The sequence below is a fragment of the Polypterus senegalus genome, chromosome 15 (genome assembly GCF_016835505.1).
Source record: "Polypterus senegalus isolate Bchr_013 chromosome 15, ASM1683550v1, whole genome shotgun sequence".
Lineage (NCBI taxonomy): Eukaryota > Metazoa > Chordata > Cladistia > Polypteriformes > Polypteridae > Polypterus > Polypterus senegalus.
This window is the reverse complement of record NC_053168.1, coordinates 32503424-32518096: the sequence shown is the minus strand read 5'-3', so window position 1 is coordinate 32518096 and position 14673 is coordinate 32503424. Positions and strand designations below refer to the sequence as shown.

The window sequence follows — 14673 nt, the reverse complement described above, 5'->3', positions numbered from 1 at the left end:
ATCTGTGTCAATCATTTAAAAGCCTGTACAGCAGCGCGTTAAAATGTCTCTAGCAGGATGTCAGATTGTCTTCTGAGAAGATCAAGCCTCGTCTCCCTGCCAAGATTTTTTGTATAATAAAGAGATGTTACTCATATCCTTAGCCCACATATCATATGTGCTTACAAAGTGTGTTTTAATAAGGATTTTCACCTATCGCTGATGGGTCTGGAATGTAACTTCCGCGATAGGTGGGGGATCACGGTACTAAAGTTTGTAAGCTTTTCTGCCGCCCTGTTTTTCAAGTTTTTTGTATTTTATTTATTTTATTCAGCATTGCTTAATTTCAAACATATTAAAATCGCCTTGTCAGCTAGTGCAAAAGGGTAGTTTACTGCTATTTTACAAGCTATTAGTAATTTTTTGCAGCTGGATAATCTTTAATGTTGAACTAATTATGTCATGTTGTTTCTATTATTCTTGCCACTCATAAATCATAATATTAAACTGTACCTGCTTGAGCAGTATATTACAGTTTAATTAAGTACTTGAAAGCGCTCAGCCAAAATGACTTCTGTAACTCCATGAGCTGAGGCCTCCCTCTAAAATCTGATGAAAATACCTGGCTATTTTTACTTGATACATAATTGAATACACTTAATGCAGATAACTGTAAATATAGCAAAATTGATGATTTTTGCTTTTTTAGCATTGTAATACACCTGAATTATTTTCTTTAGTTTTTGTCTCATATTATTTAGATGCTTGTATTTTGGTATCTTTATAGTCTGTGTTTGTTTTTATACTTATATGTAGATTAGATTGTATTGTATTTTTGTTTTCGTTTGAATATATATAGTCGAAATAATGAACAAATATATTAAGAAACTTTCTTTCCAAGTTGCCCAGGGAAAGCTGACACGGAAAATGGGTAGATTTATTTTTTGTGAAGGCAGTTAATGTGTAAGTTTTCTTGTTATTACAAATATCGTATTTATTTATTATAGGTATGGTATGAAGTCATTTATTCAGTTTAATTGTTCTGGCAAAAATGAGTAATAATAAAAGATACAGCCAAATAAAGGGCATTTTTCTCAAAATGAAATTTTAAACTCAATTAAACGTTATTGCATATATCTCAGCTGTGTTTATTTGATTTTGACTTGAGTCATTTTTATGAATGCTACACTAACATCTCATGGTTGTGCTAAAAATAAAAAGTCTGATTAGATCCATAAGATTCAGATTTCTACTTTTTTTTTTAGTTAAATATTGTTGTAGATAACAAGCGGCAGTAACCTTTTACGGTAAAGGAGTGTTTGCTTCAGCTGAATTTTCTGCCTTATTAAATACTTTTTACAGTAAAACTTACCATATTAACAGTAGATAAAAGTTAACTCTGCTTGAGCAAATAAAATTTTGATACTTCATTTATTTATTTAAAAATGAATTGTAATATCCTCTTGAACTCCATAATGTTTCTGTTAGTTTCTGAATTGGGTTAAAATCCACAGAGTTAAAAAAGTGTTTTTCTTCTGTAGACAAAGTGAAAGCAATCATACAAAAATGCAGTGGGCTGAAGTTTAAATAAACTTGAAGTTTACATTTGGATTTGTGTATATCTTGCCTGGCCCATTCTGAAATATCTAATTATTGTACCACACGTTTATGCAGTTGAAATAATTTGAACATTATGTTAAATCATTTTTATTAGATGTTTAACCAGTAGTACTCAGCTATACTTCATCCTGTATTAGTTTAGTAAGTAAATAATAATTGATTACTCTTTAGTAAAGCATTCACATTATTTTGTTATATCATTTGTCTGCTCTTTAGGTTCCTGAAGTTTTAGAAGTTTTACATATTCGTCTCCAAGTGATTACTGAGGAGCAAGTGAAAGTAGCAGTTGGACAGTCAGTTCTTATACTGGCCACACAGCACCTTCAAACGGTTGTGAATGCTTTGATTTCACACCCACTTCCTTTTGACAAGTAAGATTTCTGAAGCTTTGTAACACATAGGTATGTGGAAAATGTTTAATTGTATGCATTTAGGCAAATAAAAGTTTATTAAAATTTTTGATCTACATCATCCTAATGTATTTTCTATAATCACATGATGTAACTGGAAAAAGTAAATTAATTTCAAAAATTTATTTTCAGTCCAAAAGCAGCGGCTAAGAGCTTTTTCAAGTTGTACATAAAAGTCTATTAGTTTCTTGGAAAACATTCAGTATATTATTTCACATCATGGTAGCATTTCCCAGCTGTCTGTATATTTCCATATGAAGAAGGCCCTTCTTTAGATTGTTTGCAATTGGTGTTTTTTTCTCTCAACTGGAATTTCTTGTGTCTTTCAGGAAAATACTTGTTTTCTGTATTTTTTATAAAAATATATTTAATTGAAGTCTATGAGAATAAGTATTTTATATATACTGTATTTCTCTCTCTGATAAGTATGGTGCCATCTCTTTGATGTAACTATTATAGTCTAGGTATATTCTTCAGTCACATTTACAACATCTTATAATATGGTGACATAAACCAAACTATTCTATAACATTAAAGAACAATTAAACATAGAGATTGACAGTTGTCCCTTTTTTAAACTTTTATTTCTCTTTTTTGGTATATTTCTTGTGCAGCTGGACATGTGAGATGTGGCTTGCTCTTGGTGCTGACAGTAATTTGGCATCCCAAATAATGGAACTAATAATAGAAAAACTGAATGTAATTGTACCTTACGTGGAAAAGAAAGAGTTCTTATTGAAGTCTGGTATGACTAAAGTAGCAACCAATCAGCCACTAGCTGTAAGTATTCTTATTTAACTGCTATCATTCTGTTGTTGTGTTTACCAAATATGTGTGTTTACATAATGTGCATCAGTGTTATTTTAGTTCCTTTTAAAAAGAAATTCTGTTCTATTTTCACCTGTTATTTCATTTTCAGTTTAGTTTTATCAACATTTGACCATTTCCATTTTATATTTTGTGACTTTACGTAATTCACTTTTATTTTGAGAGAATCCTTTTAGGTTAGTTTTTCCTTCAGCTTAAAGAAATGCCTATTCCGTGAAGATTTAGAATTGAAGTATAGAAAGATGCAGATATGCTCATAAAGGACACAGAGAGTTTCTTTTTGTTTGAGCCAACTATACTGAGAGTTATCACTTGTGTTGTGCAGTGTCCCATCTGTTCAAGAACCAGCCTGTTTACTCTGACATTTGGCATTTTCAACTTCGGTATTTTACAGAAACATATGAGGGCAGGTAGTTAATATTCAATAAATACCCATGTTAGCCCTTGTTCTCTTTTTCTATGTTTGATAGACTGAGGAGACCAGACAGCAGGATTCTGCAGAGGCAAAGTTAAAATTTGTTGACCAATGTCACCTGTCAGTTTGCTGCCTTTAGCGTTTTTTCATTGTGCCATGGTTCTCACACTCACTATAGACTTCCAAACCAATGCAATCTCGTCTCTCTGACTTTGTCTCGCAACCGTCCAACTTGAGCTGACCCTCTAATATACTCATTTCTAATCATATCCATCCTTGTCACACCCAGTGCAAATCTTTAACTGTGCCACCTCCAGCTCTGTCTCCTGCTTTCTGGTCAGTGCCACCATCTCCAACCCATATAACATAGCTGGTCTCACTACCATCCTGTAGACCTTCCCTTTCACTAATGCTGATACCCGTCTGTCACAAATTACTCCTGACACTCTTCTCCACCCATTCCACCCTGCCTGTACTCTCTTTTTCTCCTCTCTTCCACAATCCCCATTACTCTGTACTGTTTATCCCAAGTATTTAAACTTATCCACCTTCGCCAACTCTACTCCCTGCATCCTCACCATTCCACTGACCTCCCTGTCTTTTACACACATGTATTCTGTCTTGTTCCTACTGACAATCATTCCTCTCCTCTCTAGAGCATATCTCCACCTCTCCTTGACTTGCTCCCTACAATCGCTACAGATCACAATGGCATCAGCAAACATCATAGTCCACGGGGACTCCTGTCTAATCTCGTCTGTCAACCTGTCCATCACCATTGCAAATAAGAAAGGGCTCAGAGCCAATCCCTCATGTAATCCCACCTCCAACTTGAATGCATCCGTCACTCCTACCACAAACCTCACCACTGTCACACTTCCCTCGTACATATCCTGTACAACTCTTACGTACTTCTCTGCCACTCCCGACTTCCCCATACAATACCACAGCTCCTTACGAGGCACTCTGTCATATGCTTTCTCCAGGTCCACAAAGATGCAATGCAACTCCTTCTGGCCTTCTCTAAACTTCTCCATCAACATCTTCAAACATTACATCTGTGGTGCTCTTTCTTGGCATGAAACCATACTGCTGCTCACCAATCATCACCTCACCTCTTAACCTAGCTTCCACTACTCTTTCCCATACCTTCATGCAGTCGATCATCAATTTTATTCCCCTGTAGTTACTGCAGTCCTGCACGTTCCCCTTATTCTTAAATATCGGCACCAGTACACTTCTTCTCCACTCCTCAGGCATCCTCTCACTTTCCAAGATTCCCTTAAACAATCTGGTTAAAAACTCCACTGCCATCTCTCCTAGACACCTCCATGCTTCCATAGGTATGTCATCTGGACCAACGGCCTTTCTATTTTTCATCCTCTTCATAGCTGTCCTTACTTCCTCATTGCTAATCCATTGCAGTTCCTGATTCACTCTCTCCACATCATCCAACCTCTTCTCTCTCTCCTTATCTTCATTCATCAGCCTCTGAAAATACTCTTTCCATCTGCTCAACACACTCTCCTCACTTGTGAGTACATTTCCATCTTTATCCTTTATCACCCTAACCTGCTGCACATCATTCCCAGCTCAGTCCCTCTGTCTAGCCAATCGGTACAGGTCCTTTTCTCCCTCCTTAGTGTCCAACCTCTCATACAACTCATCATATGCCTTTTCTTTAGCCTTCGCCACCTCTCTCTTCACCTTGCGCCTTATCTCCTTGTACTCTTGTCTACTTTCTGCATCTCTCTGACTATCCTACTTCTTCTTTGCCATCCTCTTCCTCTGTATACTCTCCTGTATTTCCTCATTCCACCACCAGGTTTCCTTTTCCTCCTTCCTCTTTCCAGATGTCACACCAAACACCCTTCTTGCTGTCACCCTTACTACTTCTGAAGTATTTTCCCAGCTGTCTGGTAACTCTTCACTGCCACCCAGTGCCTGTCTCACTTTCTCCCTAAACTCAACCTTGCAGTCTTCCTTTTTCAACTTCCACCATTTGATCCTTGGCTCCACCCTCACTCTCTTCCTCTTCTTGATCTCCAGTGTCATCCTACACACCACCATCCTATGCTGCTTAACTGCACTTTCCCCTTTGCAGTCTTCAGTCTCCTTCAGATCAACTCTTCTGCCTAGACTACTTTATGAAATTAGTTTCAACATTGTTTTTAAATTCATCCGGTTCTTTCTTTTTGAATTTCACAAACCACATTATCAATTACACAGTTGCATTTGTTAACTTTTAGTTTCATATTTCAGGTACTCCCAGAAAGAACATTCCTGTTCACAATCAATATACTTTGTTTTGTGTCCATATATGAAAATGCAGTTATGCTTGAAAGTTTGTGAACCCTTTAGAATTTTCTAAATATCAAGTCATAAATATGACTTAAAACATCATCAGATTTTCACTCAAGTCCTAAAAGTAGATAAAGAGAAACCAGTTAAACAAATGAGCTAAAAATATTATACTTGGTCATTTATTTATTAATGAAAATTATCAAATATTACATATTTGTGAGTGGCAAAAGTACTTTCAGCAGGAAATTTAGAGACATGCTCCTTTGAGCACTACCTAAAAATATGCAGCCTTAATGTTGTGTAAATTCACACACTGTACGTATGCATCTCAGAGAAAACATTGGTCACTGACAATTTGTTTATTTACAAAAATGAAAAAATATATATTTTACCTATTTTTATTTTATTTTATGTCATTTTCATTTATCACTCTGCATTTTTGTTTGTTTAACAAGATGCTTTTTTTAGTAGTTTCTTATTATTTTCACTAATGATAGTAAACATCATTTATATACAGTATATGCTGTATACTGTATATTTGTGTGTATGTATATGTGATAAGTGTTAATGAAAATCTTACTTAATACATTTGTTTATTAGTACTGTACAGTGAACCCTCGTTTATCACGGTTAATCCGTTCCAGACTCTACCGTGAATTTTCGCGAAGTAGGATTCTTTATTTATAAATCGAATATTTTTGCAGTTAGAGTATAGAAAACCTGTTTACGACCTTCTAAATACGTTTTTTAACATTATTAGAGCCCTCTAGACATGAAATAACACCCTTTAGTCACCATTACACTCGTATTACCCAATATATTAGACAAAATAAGAGAAAGTAAGACATATTAGACGTTACAAATATCATATTACTAGGCTCACCCGCCTTTTAAGGCGACCGACTTTTATCCTCAATTTGTGTGTGCTCCATGTATACATCAAGCATGTAAGTGTAGGGAATGAGAACATTAAAGTGCCCATTCATAACATCTCCCGAAAACCTACGTTTTTTTATCCCCTCGAGTGCCTGTCCAAAGTCATACAATGTCAGCCCGAATCTGTACCTCTAGACGGAGTTTCATGCACTAAATAAGCTATAGATGAGAATAAGCAAGCACCATCTCCCCTGATATTTACTTCGCGGTGAGGCATTTGTACTCCATCAACATTATTTCTAGAGAAATAATTTTGTCTAATTTTCCAGCCCATCGCGCACAAAAGCAAGGGAACGATGGGAGCAGCAGAACTCTGCTCACATCGCGTCGCTTTGTACCGCAAGCCGCAAGTAGTAAGTCTGTGATAAGCGTAATACCGTTACGCTTTGCACTCACGGGACGGAAGGACAATCCCGACCACTTTAATATAGTAGATTATTGTACTGTACATTTAATTACACACACACACACAGTTCTTACACACAACCACTAACCTATGAAGGCACAACCTCAGTAGGAGAGTCTTCAGGTGATGCAGTATCTTCAGCAGGTGCATTGATGTCTTCTTCCACTGAAGGAGTACTAAGAGTAGTCAGTGGGTATCTGGGTGCGTGGCTGAAGAACATCTTGATAGGCAGTTGCTGGCACTGTCTTTTCCAATGCGTGAGGAGGCTTTTGTAGGGTATTGCTGTCTTTGATCATATCCAAGAGTTTCACCTTCTCCTGGATAGTAAGCATCCTCCTCCGGCACTTAGTTTTATTGTAAGAAGGCTTAGAAAGAGCAGCACGTTTAGGAGCCATCGTGGGGCTTAGATAAAAGTTCTCAGAAGCGCATGCGTTATGACGTAAGCGTGTATGAGAAAAAATCGCGATAGAGTGAAGCCACGAAAGTCGAAGCGTGATATAGAGAGGGATCACTGTACATACAAATAAGAATTTCGCTGTACTCTATACATGTGACAATACTGACCCTATTATCCTATTTGCTGAGCACAAACTGTTCATTCATTCTTAAAGCTAAGGTGAAACTGCTTCACTTGAGCCCAGATCTTCACCAAGGGTGTATTCTTTCTTTTCTTATATTAGTCAGGACAGACTATAAAAGAATAGGCTTGGAGAAAATGATTTTAATCTTTGAAGGACACTATATGCAGATGATGTAGATGATGATGTCCCTATAAACTTATGATGTTGTCCTCATGGCCTTATGTGATATGCTCTGCACAGGTTTGCAGCCAACCCTTACTTCATTGGAATAGCAGTTATCACTTGCAAATATGAATCATGATTCTTAAACCTGTGAAAAGGAATCTGAAAGTGCTGTTTAAAAGTCAGAGCAGAAGGAAATTTGGAGATTAAGCATCAAATTGGGGCAGTCATATCAGTATTGTCAATGTTTTACCAATATTGGTAAAGTCAGAGTTAATTACCATGTAGACTTTAGATTGACCATTCCTTCTCACTTTTAAGTACAAGCTTCAGATAAGGACTTTGTATTTTTGTTACTGGTGGCCAAAATGAGGTTTGTGCATATTAGACTCTGTATTAGACTGATAAGATGTCCAGAGTATAGTGATGTTAAACAGAATCAGTTAAGGTGGCTTAGTACCTAGTGAATATGATTGCTGAGAGCTTCCAATGGAAGATATATTGAACAAGATCTACTGTGAGGAGGTCCAGGGTTAGACTTAGGACATGGATAGAATTATTTCTCAGTAATAACGTGGGAATTTCTGGGAATGCCTCATTTATATATGGAGAAGATTGTAATGCGACTATTAACAGGACAACATGATATTTTGGTATTTGGTACTCTGTATTAATCCCAAACCATAAAGTGATTATGATCACTATTGACAATTGTATCACAGTTCTGATTATACATTTCATATAATAATTTATGAAGGCAAATAAAGTACTACTTTTTTGTGCTATTATCAGCTGCAATATTGATATTATTTACTTTTTCCCCTGGCAGATGACCTGTGCCCTCAGAGAAATAATGCTGAACGGCAAGAGCACAGATGCTGTTTTAGGAATATTCCCACAGTTGTTTAGTGCACTTCTAGTGCGTTTAGGGTCAAGTGTTGGGGTCCAGATCCCAAAAGACATCAACAGCAATAGCATTAATCAAGAAAAACGTCTTTTCAGCAAACCTCCAGTTTTGCTAGATGTCTGTGGGTAAGCAATGCTCGAAACATATTTGCAAAAGTTTATACTTTAAAAAACTTAGAATTTTTTATGACTGTTGAATGGATATTGCTAAAGTGAAGGACAATTAAAGGACATTTTATACAAATCTTCTCCTACATGGAAAAACTTGCGCTGTTCATTATTTAATATTATAAGATGGTATTTTTGATTAAAATGGATTTGTACTATTCAATTTGTGTATTGAAAATCACAAAAAATCTATTTTCTTTGTCTTTAATTTCTTCTTAAAAGAAGCTGGCTTAAAATGTTACTGGCACACGGTTCCATCATGGAGCATTAGAAAGGCAATCAGTATTATTAAAGACCTCACACATACTGCACAATATTATTAAAGATCTTGGCCATTCTGCACGGTCTCTTCACCACCACCTCTCTGGTAAAAAGTACTCAGCCATTAGCACTAACATCACTAGATTTAGGGACAGTTTTTATTCACACTTTATAAGATGACTTGACATGTACTTGTACTGACAACATAATATTTCTTGTATATGTCGTCTGGTGTTAAATTTAATGTATGATTCTGTGTTTATCTTCTATAATTTGTACTATAATACTATGACATGTCATTGTACTATATATGTACGTATGAAGTTGAGCTTGAAATATAGAAACATACAAAAGCTGAGACTAAAGCTAAATTTTCATTATTCTTTTGTGAATTACTTTTAATATTGTCTATTTCCTAAACAGTCACAAATAGATAAGAGTACTTGGATCTAGTTTTCCAATTTTAAATGTTTTATAAATTTCTCATATCACACAAAATGCAGTTTTCTAATTAATTTATTGTATGTCGTAGAGTCGCAGTAGAGGCACTTCGAATTCTGTTAGCTCGTGCTCAACTGGATGATGTTGTAAAACCATTAGATGAAGGAGGAGCTTGGGAGAAAATGAAAGACCCACAGCAACACACTAAAGGCATAACTGTCTTGGCAAGGTGATGAAAAAGCAATTTATATTAATTATGTTGTAAAGTAGTTTACCTTACCCAGGATAGTAAAAGTAAGAATGCAAATACCACCATCATATATAGTGCATGTAAGTATGCATACCTTTTGTCTTCTCTTTTTGAGCAGACATAAGAAGAAGTTGCTGATAAAATAAGACAAATGCGATTATTGTCTTTCTTTATAGCAATTTGTATAACATAATTGTCATACTGTATAGGTATTTTATCTATAACTTTGTCACTTTATATCAGAGCTTGATTAAGTGCAAATTTTGAAATGTTTCTCCACCATACACAGAACTTTATTTGTTCCCTGCTGCATTTATTGAGATTATGGTAGCATTTAGTTTAGATATTCACTGTATGAAAGTGAACAGTTTAATTTTAATATTATAAAACCATAGTGTTTAAAATATATAAATATTCACCTTAGTCATGATAATTTCTGTTATAATTATTGGAATTTAAGAAGATATGGAAAAAGATAGAGACCTAGGTCAGCACATACTGCCTACTTTATTGGCAACCCATCCACCATCAAAGGAATAAAGTCACTGAAATATTGTAAATGTTTGTCCACACTGACAGAGCCATGGCCAAACACGCAGGACCTCGTCTTCCTGGAATTGTTGAAAGCTTGTGCCCAAGCCTCAGTAACATCTATGAATGTCAGAGAATTACAGTAACAGCCTTCTTTTCAGAGGTGAGCATAAATATAAAGAGTAAATAATTGTTTGTTGTTCAAGATTTCTTAGTTTAGTCCCAATTAACTCTTGTTCTTTTCCTTCTTTTTTTTAGTTACTTAATCATCATGTTGTGTCAGAACTCATGATGATGGACATGCTAATGAACAATATGATGGAAAGGATATCTGACCCCTGCAACACCATTCGTATGCTGTCCATTAGAGGGTTAGGGAATATTGCTGTTGGTTCTCCAGAGAAGGTTAATGCATCAAAAACATTGTATCATTTTTAGAAATTAAAACTGAACTTTGAATTTTAAGCAGCAGATTTTGCTGCATTTCAATGGATAAGTGTATAGTAATAGGGTGTTGTACCATGTTAGCCATTATGAATGTAGTGACAAGTCAAGCAAAATGACACCTTTTATTGGCTAACTAAAAGATTACAGTATGCAAGCTTTCAAGGCAACTCAGGCCCCTACTTCTTGAGTACATCTTGCCTGAAGAAAGGGCCTGAGTTGCCTCAAAAGCTTGCATATTGTAATCTTTTTAGTTAGCAAATAAAAGGTATAATTTTGCTTGACTTCTCAGTGGATAAGTGAATATATAATGTCATGTACAAGCATACTGAAACAGAAAAGATTTCTTTAAATTCACCCATGCTATTTTACATGTACAAAAGTTTGCAAGACAGAGCATTATACTACTAAAACTCTAAAGACCTTCAGTTCGATATATGCTTCAACAATGATGATTTTTCCCAGATTTCCACACTTCAACAGTGTATTCATTGATTCCGTCAATCACTTTTTTTGTTGGACTGATAGATAATTGATTTTTGGCCGCAAAGTACAGTATGTATTAGCCCTTTTTCTTAATACAGACAAACTCTGTCAGAATTGCTTGATACTCTGAAATAACGTATTAATGCAGCATCTGAACACAATCATAATCTGAGTGTTAATTTTTTTTAATTTCAAAGCAAAATTTCAACTAACAAAAACATTTTTATTTAATGTATTTTCAGGTTTATACTATGTTTAACACACAGTACATACTCCAAAAACTGAATAAAACACACTACTATATATATATATATATATATATTGTATAAAGAGAAATTTGTGTTTATACAGGTTTTTATTATCATATGTTCATATTTTACTCTGGAATTTATTTGTTAAATAATGACTTAGTAATATGTTAAACATTGCCTGATATTGATGGCCAGGGTGTTTTTACAGAAAGTGCATTATGTAGTGTCTTAGTAATGAATATTTTCTCAGCATCTTAATATCCTTTTTGAAAGAATTTTATTAATAATATTTGTAAATCAGTTTAATTCAAGTAAATTTACAATTTATATATCTGATCTGGTTTATAATTCAGGTTAACAAATATGCCAAAGAGCTGTTAGCTGCTATGAGCTCAGGAATGGAGGAAAAGGATGACCCAGATAAACAGATTACTTTGGAGGCAATGTCTGGCCTTTCCAAGATCCTTGATTACTTGGACAGAAAAAATGTACAGCTTCTTGTGGTCTACATCTTCATGAAGATCAAGCCTTTCTTAGAAAGTGTATGTTGTGTTTATTTATTATGTTTTAATTGCAATAATAAAACTATAATAGGACATACAAACCAGTTCCATTTAGTGCCATACATATTTATTTTACATTTATTCAGTTATATATAATATTCAATTTTTAGTTACATACATTTGTGTGTGATGCATAAAACTAATCAACAAATGATGCTATAAAACATATTAATCTGTGTTAAGTGCATCATTGCAAAAATGTATACATAGTTAAGAGAGGCAAAAAATAAGTAAGAGTTTAATGCTATAGACAATGTAAAAGGAGTAATCAGTTGCAAAATCAACAACTACACATCAAAAGTGTAAGCAGTTTCTTTTTAGTACACCTTCCTTCACATATTTAATAATAAAGAAATGCATGCCCATCTAAAGACACAAGATATAGAGATTTGATAAACATGATTTCCTTACATTAACTCTATGAATAAATAAAATAACCACAGCAAACTTGAACTGATGATCTTGCCAGCAGCATCGTGTGAAAGGAAATATCTTTTTAAAATTAAGTGTGGTACTAAACAAGTAAATGGCAAACATGCTCATCACCAGCTGTAAATTTATGTAAAGAGAAGCCAGTGCAAAACAGTCTAAGATGAAGAATGATTAGGAGCACGATTCTCTTTGAAATGAGACCAGAAACTTTTAGTATATTAATTCTTCAGGGAGTGTTTACTACAAACTGTAAATACATTTATCGCAGGCTAAGTAGGGACTACCAACACATCTCTCTGACCTAAGAGGATACACTCCCTTTTTAGGCAGTTTTGTGAAGACATAAACACATCTCATGATATCTACAAAAAATATCAAGTGTTTGAAGTAAGTGTATCATTTTGCAGTTTGTATATGATGATATTAAATCACACCTTCAGTGCCAACCTTTAGCAAAGTCCTACTTCAAATGAAATATTCTTTGTCATTCTTTGTTTCTCTGTCACGTTTCTGTTTTCCTTTTTCATGAAGTAATGCTTTAAAGATGACAGAACAATATATATAAAACAGTACAAAAGAAATGAGGACCAGCATCTTTATTGCATGATTGCAATTACCTTCAAAACACTGAGATAAACTTATTTAATGGATTCACACAAATTTTTTTTTTAAATAGTCAATTGCTGTAATATGAATATTTTGATTTTTATGCCTGATCATTAATGTATCATTTTGCATTTTAATTTGTTTCCCAGTGGAAGGAAATTGTAATTTGACAGCTTATTAATTATAATTGTCAGTTTATTTTATGAATCATTAACATTCCTAGTGCTTATAATTTATTCTACTTCTAATTAAACAAGCCCTTTCTGTTGAAAATAAGTTATATAAGATAGACATTTGTTGTTGATAATGTTAGGGAGTTGAAACAATATGATAGTTTAATAATGTTTCGAAATATATAGTACTACTTTGCTAATTTACTGTAGCAATTTAACTGAATTTGATATATGTAGAAGTATTTATAAAATTGTTTTTTTTAAATTGTCCACTAAGCTGCTCCCTCAAGTTTTGGCTGTTCTTTGGAGCCCTTTATGAACATGTAATGTTTACAGGCTTTGCTTGTCCACATGTAGAAGAAATATCAACTTAAATTAATTATAAATACATTTTAATATCTTTCAATTAAGATCACGCAAGATTTTAAACAATAAACATTTGCAAATAGTTGTTTATCCTCAGCAAGATGCAAAATAACATTTATTTTACTGTTTACAATCTCTACAACAAATTCTTTTGTTCCATCTTGATCATACTTTAAACACATTCTCAGTGGAATAATTATGATGTCACTTATCAACAGTGTCTACAGAAAAAAAATCAAGCACATAAGTTGTATTCTGAGGCTTTACTGACTACAACAGCACCATACTGAACTAGAATTAACAAAGATGATAGTATTACATTTTTATAATAGTGCATCTAAAATAAATACAAGCACAATATCACCTGGACAAAGCGGGCAGCACTGTTAGGATTATGTTTTGATTTCTCCAGTGCCGTCAGTACCATCCAGCCATCCGTGTTAAGGGGTAAGCTTAGAAACGTGCAGGTGGATGAGCCTGTGGTGTTCTGGATAATGGAGTATCTGTTGGGCAGACCGCAGTTTGTAAGACTCGAGGACTGTGTTTCTGATACGGATGTCCTCTTTTCACTTTTTACTGTGATTACCTTAAGACTATAAATATATCACCAGATCATGTCATTTGCAAAAATCCTCATACAATTCTGCACTTTTGGGGTGTATTGTCAAAGGAGATGAGACAGAGTAAAGGAATCAGGTGAAGAACTTTGGTACAAATAGAACTGTGTACAGCTTAACAGCAGCAAAATGTAGGAACAGGTTATTGACTTTACCTGCACCAAAGAGCTTCTATATCCGATCACTATTCAGGGAATGGATATAGAGGTGGTGCATTGCTACAAGTACTTGGGGGTCCACATCAATATCTTTAATTTGGGTATCAGCATCCTTCATATATTCAACAACTCTGTGATGACCAGTGTGATTTTTCTATGCTGTGGTTTGCTGGGCCAATAATATTACTTCATTAGAGATCCACTGAATCAACAAACTTAATTTAAAAAGCAGGCTTAATTATGGGATGCTCTCTGGAAAAGGAGAGAATTAAAACAACACTGAGCTCCATTATGAACAATACTGCACATCCTCTCTCTGACATGCTAATACTGAGTACATTCAACCAACAAATTATTCAGCTGAAGTGTGTGAAAAAAA

General features: G+C 34.6%; 1 protein-coding gene across 2 annotated transcripts in view; it reads left to right on the top strand.

Moving 5' to 3' along the window:
* mroh1 (maestro heat-like repeat family member 1) overlaps nucleotides 1–14673 on the top strand; it is a 126117-nt gene that overhangs the window by 97557 nt on the left and 13887 nt on the right. For both annotated transcript variants that reach the window (XM_039737601.1, XM_039737600.1), the window contains 7 exons: nucleotides 1816–1970; nucleotides 2624–2789; nucleotides 8471–8673; nucleotides 9509–9646; nucleotides 10247–10361; nucleotides 10457–10603; nucleotides 11733–11921. In XM_039737601.1, coding sequence (XP_039593535.1) covers nucleotides 1816–1970; nucleotides 2624–2789; nucleotides 8471–8673; nucleotides 9509–9646; nucleotides 10247–10361; nucleotides 10457–10603; nucleotides 11733–11921 — 1113 coding nt within the window. The remainder of the gene's footprint in view (nucleotides 1–1815; nucleotides 1971–2623; nucleotides 2790–8470; nucleotides 8674–9508; nucleotides 9647–10246; nucleotides 10362–10456; nucleotides 10604–11732; nucleotides 11922–14673) is intronic.